Source organism: Choristoneura fumiferana, chromosome 27, assembly GCF_025370935.1.
Source record: "Choristoneura fumiferana chromosome 27, NRCan_CFum_1, whole genome shotgun sequence".
NCBI classification, from domain to species: Eukaryota; Metazoa; Arthropoda; class Insecta; order Lepidoptera; family Tortricidae; genus Choristoneura; species Choristoneura fumiferana.
Window position 1 is genome coordinate 5,290,171 of NC_133498.1, and position 14,290 is coordinate 5,304,460.

General features: G+C 38.6%; 1 protein-coding gene across 1 annotated transcript in view; it reads left to right on the top strand.

The window, feature by feature from the left end:
* Window positions 1–14,290, top strand: part of Np (serine protease notopleural) — a 51,891-nt gene that overhangs the window by 32,821 nt on the left and 4,780 nt on the right. Inside the window, exons 4-7 of the mRNA XM_074108549.1 lie at window positions 4,900–5,283; window positions 5,492–5,584; window positions 11,188–11,365; window positions 13,009–13,161. Coding sequence (XP_073964650.1) covers window positions 4,900–5,283; window positions 5,492–5,584; window positions 11,188–11,365; window positions 13,009–13,161 — 808 coding nt within the window. The remainder of the gene's footprint in view (window positions 1–4,899; window positions 5,284–5,491; window positions 5,585–11,187; window positions 11,366–13,008; window positions 13,162–14,290) is intronic.

Consider the following 14,290-nt stretch of genomic DNA (forward strand, 5'->3'; position numbering starts at 1 on the left):
AATAGCAGTTGCTCGCAGTTTAGCCTGCGCCCCGTGGGAAGTCCAAATTTAAAATCCTGACCGTCTAAAAAAATCCTTGTAATGGGTCCCGGTCCCGATTGTTAAACATTAACCCCCTTATTCATAAAACTTAACAAGCCTATGTTAACTAACAAATGCTTTGTCCCTTTCTAACAAATACAAATGTCGAAGTGACAGATAAGGACAAACGAATTTTAGCGGCATTTTAACTAAAATAGGTTTGATTGTCGTTTATGAATAAGGGGGTAAGTTACTTAACAGAGTTCTAGACCAAGACTTTTCTTTTCCTTTTAAGTGTTTGTAAGGCAGTCGGGTTTTTTGGTGTTTTTTTAAAGCACAATTTCAGCACAGACATGTTTTTGGGGCAATTGGGCTGCGCTTTGTTAAAAGCTGAGCAGTGTTGATGAATATAATGGCTTCCCAGTATTCTAATAGAAAACCTTGGCCTATCGGTTATAAAATTGGTACATAATTCGGTGATACTGCGTTATAATCTTTTACGCTGAGCGTGTTAAACAAATTTGCAACAAACAAGAAAAATCAGGTCATAAAAATTTCATATTAAATCGACACAAAATATCTCAGATCAGTTAAAACATGAAACTAAAAGCATCACAATTACAACAAACACTTTCATAGCAAAACCGTAGCTTTACTTATCGGTGCCAAATCGTAAAAGTAAGTTAGCGGGGTCGGAAAGAAAGTGAGCCCTGCGGTGCGCGGGCGCCGGCCGCGATACGCGGCGCGCATGACAAGTGACTAGCGAAATGACGCTGAGCCTGCGAGGCTGTACTACGAAATTCAAAAATCGAAGTTCGTATCTTGCCGTCCCGCTGACGCTAATATTTTTTAATACGAGAGTGAGAGGGATGGTGCGATATGAACTTCGATTTTCGAATTTCGTAGTAGCCCCACTGATGTCAGACGTTCTTTACTGAGATATCCTCAAACTACGAATAGGTAAATAATAATTAATAAGTCAGGAATTGTAACTGCCTTATAAATGGCCTTCCGTGTCCTAGTAACTAGGCGGGGCCAGGGGGTGTCACTAGGCCATTCCGCCGCCGAGCTACAAGTACATACCGGGCCTCCCCAACGTTGAGGCGATTCAGTGCGACTCAACGCGTGCGAGTGAACACGAGTTATGCGATAGACAGAGAAGCATAAAGTAGGCACGATTCTTATGCCTAAACGTCACTTTTGTACGGCAGTGAAGCTTCTGTACTTGTACTATTACTTATTCTGTGGCGGGGCTCAGAAGCATGTTCTACGCTTCATTTGACTGACATTTATTTTTCAAACGAGCTCACGTCAAATTTTCGCATTTAAGATGTGAAGTGTGAACTACCGTCCCTCTCACTCTTTTATTAAATAATAGCGGGACGGCAAGATATGAAGTTCGAATTTTGCACTTCCTAGTATAGGGCCAGATGACAGACGTTCTTTAATTATTTACTGAGATCAAAACACAAATTTCCTTACTGATATGTTTGCATATAAAAATGAGTTACTGTTAAAAGAAAAATAAGTGTCCACATTTTTTTATTAAATCCGATTGCTGGAAGTGGATCAATATGTTAACTTGCAAAATTTTACTTATACATAATAAAAAACCGGCCAAGTGCGAGTCGGACTCGTGCACGAAGGGTTCCGTACCATTTATACAACATTCATTGTATACTTAGACATAGCAAAAAATGGCTTTTGCTGTATCGGAGCCCCCTTAAACATTTATTTTATTCTGTTTTTAGTATTTGTTGCTATAGCGGCCACAGTTATACATAATCTGTGAAAATTTCAACTGTCTAACTATCACGGCTCATGAGATACGGACAGACGGACGGACAGCGAAGTCTTAGTAATAGGGTTTCCGTTTTTATACCCTTTGGGTACGAAACCCTAAAACAACAAACAGGGCAAGCAAAATAAAAACATGCAAGAAAACAGTGTTTAAAAAAAATCTGTATGTCCGAGTAAAAATCATTCTTTATAAAATACTAGCTGTTGCTCGCGACTCCGTCCGCATAAAATTCCTTTTTCGCTATCCCGCGGGAACTTTGCAATTTTCCGAGAATAAAACTATCCTATGTCCGTCCCTGCGACTATTTGTATAACGAATTTCATCAGAATCTGTTCAGCGGCTTAGCCACGTGTGAACAAACAACCAGACTTACAAACTTTCGCATTTATAATAATAATAAACTTTATTGCCAAGCTAGTACATTAAAAAAAAAGAGAGAAACAAAAACGTAAAACTAATCTTGGCAATAGGTACCGGACTCAGCATATGCTAAAGATAAGATCCAGCGCTTATTTTCAGCTCAGCCCTTCTGCCAAGGGTGGCCGCAACCATATTTTCAGCCCGGCCCTTCTGCCAAGGGTGGCCGCAACCATATTTTCAGCCCGGCCCTTCTGCCAAGGGTGGCCGCAACCATATTTTCAGCCCGGCCCTTCTGCCAAGGGTGGCCGCAACCATATTTTCAGCCCAGCCCTTCTGCCAAGGGTGACCGCAACCATATTTTCAGCCCGGCCCTTCTGCCAAGGGTGGCCGCAACCATATTTTCAGCCCGGCCCTTCTGCCAAGGGTGGCCGCAACCATATTTTCAGCCCGGCCCTTCTGCCAAGGGTGACCGCAACCATATTTTCAGCCCGGCCCTTCTGCCAAGGGTGGCCGCAACCATATAATCAGCCCGGCCCTTCTGCCAAGGGTGGCCGCAACCATATCTTCAGCCCAGCCCTTCTGCCAAGGGTGGCCGCAACCATATTTTCAGCCCAGCCCTTCTGCCAAGGGTGGCCGCAACCATATTTTCAGCCCAGCCCTTCTGCCAAGGGTGGCCGCAACCATATTTTCAGCCCAGCCCTTCTGCCAAGGGTGTCCGCAACCATATTTTCGGCCCGGCCCTTCTACCAAGGGTGGCCGCAACCATATTAGTAGGATGTTTGAAAATTAAATTCAAATATTTCGGGAGTTGGTTATGTTACTTTGACTGAACACCCTATAAGTTTTCCATTGTTTTTTTATTTATTTAAAATGTAGTCATGAATTAAGCTTTGAACATCAGTTGAACAATGAACTGCGTATAAACAATTACTTCACGACGACTTTACAAGATAGTTATTATGCCTAAGATGCAACCAATGTGTGTTCAAGCAGCTTATCCACCAGTCCACCACTGTAAGAGCACATACATCACTCTTACAAACCATTATCATTACCAACACACCACGCTGACACGTTTCGAACTCAATCAGAGTTAATAATCAGAGCAACACAATCGTTCGCCAGTTTTCACGAGGAATTTTTCAAGTCTGGCATTTTATAAAATATTTAGGAGTCGGTAAAAAAGCACTAAGATGGCCTAAGAATCACACTTTCCAATTTTTTTATCAATCATTATTGTCGCCCAAATTTAGGTTATACATTTTAATCCGAGTACTCTAACACGGTGAACCTTACAAATTGACCTCAACACAACTAGACCGTCAAAACAGTTCTTTTTTATCAAGATAACCTAGAATAAATCAGCGAGAGCACTATACTTGATTCCATATAACATTAGAGCGATTTGACACTAGCAAAAAACAAACGAGAGCTACGATGCCACAGACAGACTTTGGCATTGAACTTAACACCCCTATTTTTGCGTCATGGGTGAAAAAAATATTAAAAAAAGAATAATATGGGACAATTAACACCAATTGACCTAGTCTCAAACTAAACAAAGCTTGTTCTATGGGTACCTAACTACCTACTCGCACTGAAAAAAAAAAAAAAAATTTGCTAACAGTAACAAAAAAAATTGTTGCTTGCGTAACTACAAAAACAGTTGCTAAAAGTTAGGTGATGATGTCTTACAAAATCAGTTTAGCAATATTAGCATAATTTTGGTTCCTAATTAGTAAATTTTGGCTAAACGTCAAGCAGCCAAACTAGTTTAGCTATCCTTTTTTTCAGTGTGAAAACGGATACACATACTAATATAGATAAATATACACACTGTGTATTTAATATTGCCCCGACCGGGGATCGAACCCTGGACCTTAAGCTTCATAGCCAGGTTCTCTTTCCACTTGAAAAAAAATGCTTATGTCAAATTCGTGTAATGCCATTTGGAACAGACTGTACCTACTCGCAAGTAGCACGATCACAGCACGACTCCGTGCCACGAGGTCCGCGCGACGTCGAATCATTTGCTAAATCATGACTATGACGGTCATGATCAAGAAAGGGGCTCGAGATAAGAATGGGTAAAATGGCCCACTTTTAAGCCCATTGGCACACTAATGCGCGAAACAATGCCATCATCATCAGCCGGAAAACGTCAATTTTGAACAAAAGCCCTCCCCTTATGAAGCCTATAATTGCCACCTACATCCAACGTTTGTCCACAGCTCCTACGCTTTGACTATAATATGTTTATATAGTCAAAGCTCCTACGATTTACGATATCGACGGTCGGTTCCTGGTTGCAACTCGAGAATTTCTCTCCTAACTAGGTGTTACCTGTCAGTGTGTTCTATTAAATTCAGATTAATAATTTCAAGTGAAAGAAAATCTTTTTATTCCCAAATAACAGTGATTTTATTAGAAATGCGATAGTATGATCAAAATCATCTTCAGATCTTCTCACGACACATAGCTGAGTGGCGGCCATATTGGCTGGTAGGAATAGGCATGCATGTGTATATTAAGTCAGTATTTGTGTGTATCTATTTTATCAGCTAATAAACCATTCTTATTCTTAATATCTTTCAGCCGTTAGGTGTGGGTAGAGGCATAGCTACGAGTCTGAACACTATTTGTATCTACTTGGTCGCTTTGACTGCTTTACTTAATTAAGTAGGTATCACAAGTCACAATGATAACCTTTTTTCCAGAAATATGGTCCCCAATAACACCACCTGAAGGCTGGGTGTTGATATCAACTGTGCCACCGAAACCTGACACAACAACAACAACAACTACTACTACTACAACACAAGCCCCCACCACAACAGAACCCCCAACAACAGAGCCTATATTCACAACAGAAAAAGCAGAACCAACAACTTCCCAACCGACAACAACTTCAACAACAGCACAACCAACAACACACTCATCATCGACAACAGAAGCGGCAGTGACTGAAGCTCCAGTGCTGGAGTTCACCGTGAACGTCACTCTGTCGCCGACTGTGCCTACTGTAACAACAGCGGCGCCAACAACAGTAGCCGACAGCGTCAATACAACAGAAACGGCTGTTGAAACTGCTGCTGACACAGGTTTGTTTTTTTGTATTCTACATTTATCATTATCAATTACTACTATTTGAAACTATCACCACCTAACTGCATAATAATATCATACTTGCAATGTTACTTACTATCTCTACTAATTTCTATAATACTCGTTCCTGTGTTTTCTGTACCTACTGCTTACAGTGTGTTGGTGTGAAACATGGAATAATTTTGATATATTTCTTCACAACAGTGCCACCAACAACAATCGCCATGAACTCGTCAACAACAGTCGCGCCGGTCGCCTCCACCACTGAGGCCATCAATATGACTGACTACAAAGATGGTAAGTTGATCTATAAAATCTGTTGATCTACAAGAATACTATAAAACTGGAGTAAAATCAATATATATAGTAGAGTAAATACATTAAAGTAGGTATTTCAGATCATACAGTAATAAACACGATACCTACAGTAAATTAGACTAAATAAAAAAAGAGCCCTTTGCGGCGAACAAAGATAAACGTTCAGATTTTTTCCACCGCGATAAATTGAGATTTCGCAAAACACTGCTACTGAACTTTACAGACCTGTTCTAGACAATGGTTTATGCAATATAACAATTAACTGACAATAAACAAGCAAATTACGAGCGCTTCCTGCACGACTTCCGTATACTCGTAGGACGCGTTCCCACAAACCGAACGGGATCTGCGATTTGAACTGATTAATTTCTAAATATAATTTCCTACTATTATTTACCCTTTTTTAAGTGTTATATCACTTTAATAAGAAACGCCATATTTATCTTTGATATCTAAATCGAAACTAAGAATACATACATTATTAAAAAAAACATGAATAAAACTTAACTATAAACTAAATATCGAACTTAAAAACTTACTACTAGAAATTAAATCTAATCTAAAAATATTTGTTTTAATCTTAATAACTTGACATGTAAAATTGATTAATATTAGTGAGATAAAATTTGGTATTTTTCTTATAAATATAATTCTTTATAACATTCTTGTCTAAAAATGGTTTTATGAATACAACATAATTACATTTAGGTAATAAAAAAAAAAATTAAAAAGGCCCCTGTGGCATGGTGCCCAAAAGGCTGGCAGCATAATATTATTCTTAGATCTCTTATACTCGTAACCATAAAACAGACACTAAACCCTAGAAAGTGTATTTAATTTGCGTTAAAAAACTGACACAATCAAAACTTCTAACGCATTAAATGCAACCGTTTTTTTTTTTATGTTCAATCTTTCTTGCGAACGCACTTGTCATTTTTTTAATGAAATTAAGACAAAATTAAAAGCTACAAGTTTCAAAGTCATGACTAACCAGGTAAACATCTGAGGTGCTAAATTTAAAGCTCACAACTTTAATTGCTTACGTAAATAACTTTTTATCACACAAAGTCAACGTCTGCGGTTCAACAACATTTTTAAAAAGTTATTACCCTCATGGTGGCACTACACTTGTTTCTGACATTGCATCTCCGCTGGCATAATGAATTGCTCTAGTCTAGCCACAGAACTAGTAAGAGGCATAGACACGTCATTGTTTGTATTTACTTCGAGACGTCGTCACTTTTTCGCCCCTTCTGCTATTAATGCACACACGTTTGTGTTGATTGCCTTCGGTTACATGCCCATTTTGGCGTCAGCTTAGTTCCATCATTCTTGTTTTGAATATTGAAAAAGTTTAATTTTCATCAGTCTGGATCATCAACCCGTTAGTTTGAGAGGGTCACACTGACACGGTAATTCAGTTTACAAATACAAATATTTTTATTAACAGGAACATATTTGATACAATACAGAACATATCTATCAGACTCCAAACTAGGCTGAGCCTGTATCTTGGACTTCTGCGAGTGCGATTAACAGATTTATAAAGCTTTAGAATTAAGCGACAACATGCAGGAGAAATAAATAAATAAAAAATTACAAAATTGACATAAAACAACCGGCAAAAAAGTAAAACAAAAGTAAAAACTATGTGTGTATGTGTCTGTGTGTGTGTGTGTGTGAGTGTGTGTGTGTGTTTCATGGACTGAGCTGATACCAGAATGAGCGTAGAGTAATTATCATAGAATTAATTGAAGCAGTGGTATTCAATCAATACTGAAATGCATTTTTTTTTAAAGATTAATCTACATAAATCTGCAATTACCCAAGCAATTTTATATTATAAACGTTTACTATGTATATTAAAATAAAATCTAACACGTCGTTTGCAACCACTGTTTTGCTGACAGTAGCTACAGTTACGATAATAACTCGAGCTGCGCCACGGAGCCGGAGTTATATTTATAATATAAATAAAATTATGCCTTTTTAGTCTTACGGCTGTCTCGCCTCACGCATTTAACTCGCGTGGCATTTCTATTTCATTATTAGCTTTGTGAGAGCTACGAGTGTGACAAAGTGTTGCGCTACCATTAGACAGTAGTGAGGTCGCAGAATAGATAAAGAACTCAAGTATTTAAGAGACATCATTACGTTTTATGTATTGTCAGTGAGACCATTTGTATTGTAAGTGTTCACTAAATGACAGCATTCTCAAAGAGATTTAGCAAGGTTGAACAGTTGAAGGACGTAAAAATGCTTAACGCCTCTGAGGCAGAGGATCGTGGGTGGGGGCTCGCACCTCTGAATTTTTCAAAATGGATGGTGTGTGTGTGTGTGAAGATCCCAATCCGCACTGAGCCCGCACTGACCCAAGCCGTCTCATTCTGAGAGGTGTATGCCCGGCAGCAGGACATAATGTAGAATTAGAATTAGAATGATGAAAAATATTTTACCAAAGTTTACTTTTAAAACTGCGAACCATAAAATAATAACAATAAAACAATTTAATCAAATTTTAATTAAAAGTATTATCTACGTGAATAAAAAACAAGACAGGTTACTAGTCGGGTTTGCGTAAGTAGGTAGGTTATGGTCACCAGTATACTTATACTTACTATCTGCCACAGTGGAGTGCGCAAAAATATCTGATACCTATCGACCCTAGAAATAGAGTCGTATCAGATATTTATGCACGCTGTTGTGTCAGCAGGGCTACTACGAAACTCGAAACTCGAAGTTCGTATCGTACCGTCCCTCTCGCTCACGTATTAAATAGTATAAGTGTCAGAGGGACCGCACGACACGAACTTCGAGTTTCGTAGTAGCCCTGCTGATATTGGTAATTGTGACTACAAAATATGAGCTCGTCTTACTAGGATCTCTGATTAAGTAGGGGATTATCGGACTTTTTACAAGCTTTTATTTAGTTTCACCTGTCCCATTGTCTGTCTGTCTGTTTGTCTGTCTGTCTGTCTGTAATCAAATCTTGCATGTTAAATCTGACCAACTTCCAGTAGTCAGATTCACTTGAAATTTGGAACACTTTATGTATAAATCGCGTGACAATACAATAATCTAGTAGTAACATCCTGGTAGTCCAGCCAGGATCGTCTCCGCAGGACGGAACTCTTCAACGGTTAATAGCATCGAGTTGAAAATTGATATGCAAATGTACTTAATTTGGGTGACAGACAATGCAAGTACAGTCATCAAAAAGTACAGCCAGCAAAAAAAGCTTGTATTCAAAATGTCATTTTTATGGTTAGATTATTAATTTTAAGTTGTGAGTTCGTACAGTCAGCAGGGTCAATCAACTTTTTTACCGACACTAATCTGTCCGCGGCATTTTTCAAAAAATTGCAGATTTTTGTAAGCAAACATGTTTTTTCTGTAATTTAATAGATGGTGTACATGAATACATGCCATCCTGCGTAAGTTCAACCTATTAAACCGTGTAATATCTTGTTGGAAGTACGATTTTTGGTAACGCCAGAGACAATTTTGGTAACGCAGGAGACGTCCAAAGTGTCGGTAAAATAGTTGATTGCCCAGCAGCATAAATATTATCTGCCACAGCGGAGCGTGCAAAAATATCTGACACGTCCATCCGGCCCTAGAAATAGAGTCCTATCAGATATTTATGCACGCTTGTTGTGTCAGATACTGGTGCTGGTGACTGTACCAACGTCTTGCCAAATTCATCTTTCATAATCCTAAGCCAACAACGAGAAATACGCTATGTTCTGATTACTAAAGTTTTTTGATCGAGAAACTACTCGTATATGAAGGGTGCTACGCAGTTAAAACCATTTATAGATGATAAAGTATTTTTTTTACATAAACGTAACCTGTTCTTTTTCAACTGTCTATTTAGTTCGACTAATCAGATTGGACCATGGACTCCTTGAATTAGTCTTATATATTTCATATTAATTTCAACAAGTACTACTTCTCCTCTCGTTTCTAAGAAAAAAGATCTGACCGACAAAAGAACATCGAAGTGGTCCTATAAGTATTCCATTTTCAATATTGAGGTACGGATATTTAGAAACAAATCCATATCTAGGTAAACTCCCGAACACTGAGCTCCCTACCTTGTGACGAAGTATTTCTGATTTAGAAATTAAAATATTCCACTTATAAATATATTAATAACACCAAACGCATCGATAACCTGACAGTACGTTAACGACATACTTAAGTCGATTCCAATGAGATTCCACCGTTAAAAAAAGAAACATTGTGACAACGTGCTCAACATCCAAATTCGCGCTTAATCTTTTTAAAACGCGCAGTGGGAATTATAGAACATAAAGTTAATATATATAAGGTATATTTTTGATCGAACCATCTCATTGCAGGATAAACAAAATGCTCGACATTCCCGCCAAAAGGGTCAAAGAACTTACCAAGTATCCCTAAAACCGCGACACCAAAACTTTGCCAGTGGCGCTACTGTCCTACTTTAAATAACCCATTAGTATGGAAACATTCTAGTTCCCAATTTATCCGCTAGTAAAATTAAGTTGGTAATGCGGATAAACAATGAAAAAAATTAAGTCTCGCTGCTTGTAACAAAGAGACGTGAGCGGGCGGCGCAGGCGCACGCAATGCCAAGCGCAAGGACGTTAACTTGACCGTGTTCAATTACACTTGATTGAAAAAAAAAGTTTTTTCCTCGAGTGTGGGTGTCAGAAAAAGTGGCAGTTTTTTCGCCTTGGCATATTATATGGAACAAGAGTAACGTTTTTGTCGGCAAGAGTAGCAGAGAATTTTTAAAAACGGACCGGATTTTTGTCCGGCTGTGCATCGTTGCTGAAAGTTTCTTGTTGTTGAATCAAAGACGTAGAAGACATCAACGAAAAGTTGTGCTTTAAATTATAAGTGCGTTGCGTCTACAATAAACTGATCAAAATTTAAAATTTTCGAAAATAAATTGTCCTTTAAGTTTTTACGTTACGGACCCATACGCATCCATTTCCACCCTCCTCGTGCCAGCAGTTTATAATTCAGAAAATAAAAAAGTGCATTATTAAGTAATCTTGAACAAAATATTACGCGAAGTACACAGCCATAATACAGACTTTTCCGGACTTTAGCAGTGAATTTATAAACAATCATTAATCCGTCCTCCAAATCTCAACAATTTATTACGAAGAAATTTTCACAAAGTGCATTTTTCCTGGACGAAATATTCTGAACTTTATTACTAAGACAATTTTATACAGTTGAAAATAGTGCATTTATCTTAAAGAAAATATTGCGCAATTTTTTTCTCCACATACTTGTTCCGATCCTTAGCCTTTCTCCACACACTTCTTACGATCTTTAGCATTTCTCCACACACTTAACGATCCTTAGCATTTCTCCACACACTTTTAACGACCCTTAACATTTCTTCACACACTTAACGATCCTTAGCATTTCTCCACACACTTAACGATCCTTAGCATTTCTCCACACACTTAACGATCCTTAGCATTTCTCCACACACTAACGATCCTTAGCAATTCTCCACACACTTTCCGGGCGTTGACACTTAAAGATGATCCTTAACTCCACTCTCCTCGTGCTGGCAGTCTGCGGCCGGCGGCTCTGGCCCCAGGCCCGGATCGTTGGCGGCGCCAAGTCGGGCTTCGGCCAGTGGCCCTGGCAGATCTCCCTGCGGCAGTACAGGACCGCCACGTACCTCCACAAGTGCGGGGCTGCGCTGCTTAACGAGAACTGGGCTATTACAGCGGCGCATTGCGTTGAACAGTGAGTAGTTTTAAGTTATTTTTTTAGTTCAACCTTTTTAATACAGTCAATGATGGCATAAATATCTAGATACAGCCCATAGCGTCAAATATACAGTGTGGAAAAATAAGTCGGGCCCTAGCGGGAAACTATACCTTAAGTCCTTAAGTTGGCTCATTTTACTTAAAGGAGACATTCCTTTTTTAAAAAGAAACAAAACTGCATTCAAAGATTTTCTAAAACTCGCTTGCCTCGCCCGGGATTCGAACCAACTAAAATTTAAAAAAAAACGCTATTTTTGTTGACTGGGATTACATTGTCTTTAAAACAACATATCCCAGCCAAGGAAATTTTAAGTCAATCAGTTTTACAGGCCGTCTTGTTCTGAGAGGAGGCCTGTGCCCAGCAGTGGGACGTATATAGGCTGGGATGAAATGAAATGAGTTTTACAGAGGCACCATGCCCAGTGGACGTCTTTCGGCTGAAGACGATGACGATGACGAGTGATCTAGGAATGCCGCTATAATTTGTTAGCATTAGGTTATCAATTATCTTCTCTACTCAGTACTTATCTATCAGATGGAATCATGTCTTTTATACATTTTTTATCTCCGAGATGAGTGTACAATTTTCCTTATACTGTCATGGTCGTTTGCATATTTCTGTTTTAAACTTGCGATGTTGTTTAAGGTTTTATCACTTGTTTATGTAGATATTTAAATGAGGCGAGCTTATTTTAAAGTAATGACATTAAAACATAATTAGTTCCATCTATATATTTAACTTTGTTTTGAATTACTTGTTTTGCAACATTATTAAATTTGTATGGCTTTTGGTTGTAAACTTCATCTCTGCGTCTACAACCACCCAAACGTCCACTCAAAAGGTTGACTGGAAGAGATCCGCTCAAGGATAAATCCACCTTTGCACTATGTACTTTTTTGTTTTTAACTATCTATTTTCCTATTTCTACAATAAAGAGTTTTACTACTAAAACTTGCTTTTATCCCACTAATATTATAAATGCGAAAGTTTGTAAGTCTGTTTGATTGTTTGTTACCTTTTCACCTCTAAACAGATTCAAATGAAATACAGTACTTATACACGTAGTTCGAGTCCCTGTGAAGGACATAGGATAGTTGTTATCCCGGAAAATTAAACTATGCATTTCCGACAAACGAACGCTAAGCGGATGAAGTCGCGAGCATCAGCTAATATTCCAATATCAAAAGAAGTCTTTCTTTTAAGTAGGTAATAGGAGATTAGAAATCGTGATAATAATATTATAACGTAGTAATTGGACCTCCCAAGGCCCTCAATGATGAACCTCTCAAGTGCAACATCAAGGATTCGATCCGATGTGCGTGGTATGGGAACTACAAGCCGAGCACTCTCATTCCAAGATGAGGTCTGCGGCCTTACTGTCAAACGTACCTTCACTACTTCTTTTTGTCTAACAGTATACATGACATACAGGATGAAGTTAGATAGAGATGATGAATTTGATTGCTAGCACCTACGCGTTAGACAATGAGATCTGAAGATCTGTTCCCATTGGGAGGTACACCTACAGAGTCTGTAGTACAGTCAGATGACATTGCTTGGTGATGAACTAAAAAGGCAGCATAAAATGCTTGAAATAACAAATAACCTTGTGTTTTCAGCGTGCCGCCATCAGAACTGCTGGTGCGATTGGGGGAGCATGACCTGGCCAACGAGAATGAGCCCTACGGCTTCGCGGAGCGCCGCGTGCAGATCGTGGCGAGCCACCCCCACTTCGACCCTGCCACCTTCGAGTACGATCTCGCACTGCTCAGGTATGGTATCAACATCAACTATTAAATCTAAAATACAAACTGAAACATAGATGCACAGAAAAACCAGAAAAAGAGACCAGCGGTGGGAATCGAACACGGGTCCTCAGCATTCCGTGCTGCGTGCTATACCACCACTGGACAGGAGAACAGACACGAATTCTTCCTATACACCACATATCTCAGCTTGTTTGTTTCTTATTTAGTCAGTTAAGCAGCGACACTAGCGACATCTATGCTGTAGCCCTCATCGAGAAACTTTCAGCACCCCATCGGAACTAACCGCTCACCCGGACAAGAGATGTCGCTATCAAGCAATCAAATTAAGATTGTTTTTTATTTTTATTTTACGGGTTGACCGTAAAAGTAACAAAATTTGGAGTTGGAATAAAAAATACAAAAAAGACTCCAAAAACCAATCTTAATCAATTATTAATGCATGTCGTTTTCTGGTCGACTGTATACAGTGCCGCTTGTACAATAACATCTTATAACTATGCCTATTATGTGTTCCATTCTCATTCTCACTCACATTCTCATTTTATGGTTTAAGATATTTATTTTCTCAAAAGATTTACAAAAAAAATCACTTATAGAGAAAAACAATATTAATTTAACTTAAATCTAGGTAAGAGAGGGTACCACACAAACATGGTGAACAAAAATGAAAAAATGAAAATCTATGAATGATGAACTAAAGCGGGTAGGTGGTAATGACGAGAGCAACACAAGTTTTTAACTAAATAACTTGCTAACTGGAGGCCAGTTAAACCAATCTTTATATCGTTAGTTAATTATCGGTTACTTGTGAGTGGTTGATATTGAGTATTGGGTATTGGTTTAAACTATTATTACATATTATTATTTATTTTGCTCGTTTTGGGATTGGAAGAAGTCATGAAAGGAGTAATTTTCTCATTCTGATTCTCAATTTATGGAATAGAAAGGCTTTCCCAAACGATCGGCGGTCGCACCCGACATCGGGCCACGAAAAATTCGGGTTGTGTGAAGTTCGAAAATATTTTTCATAAAATTTTATACAAAATGTATTATTCCGGACACCCTGTAGCTACGGTGATGCAACACCACAAGTTCAAGTGTGGTGACTGACCGACGTACTTGGGCGACAAAA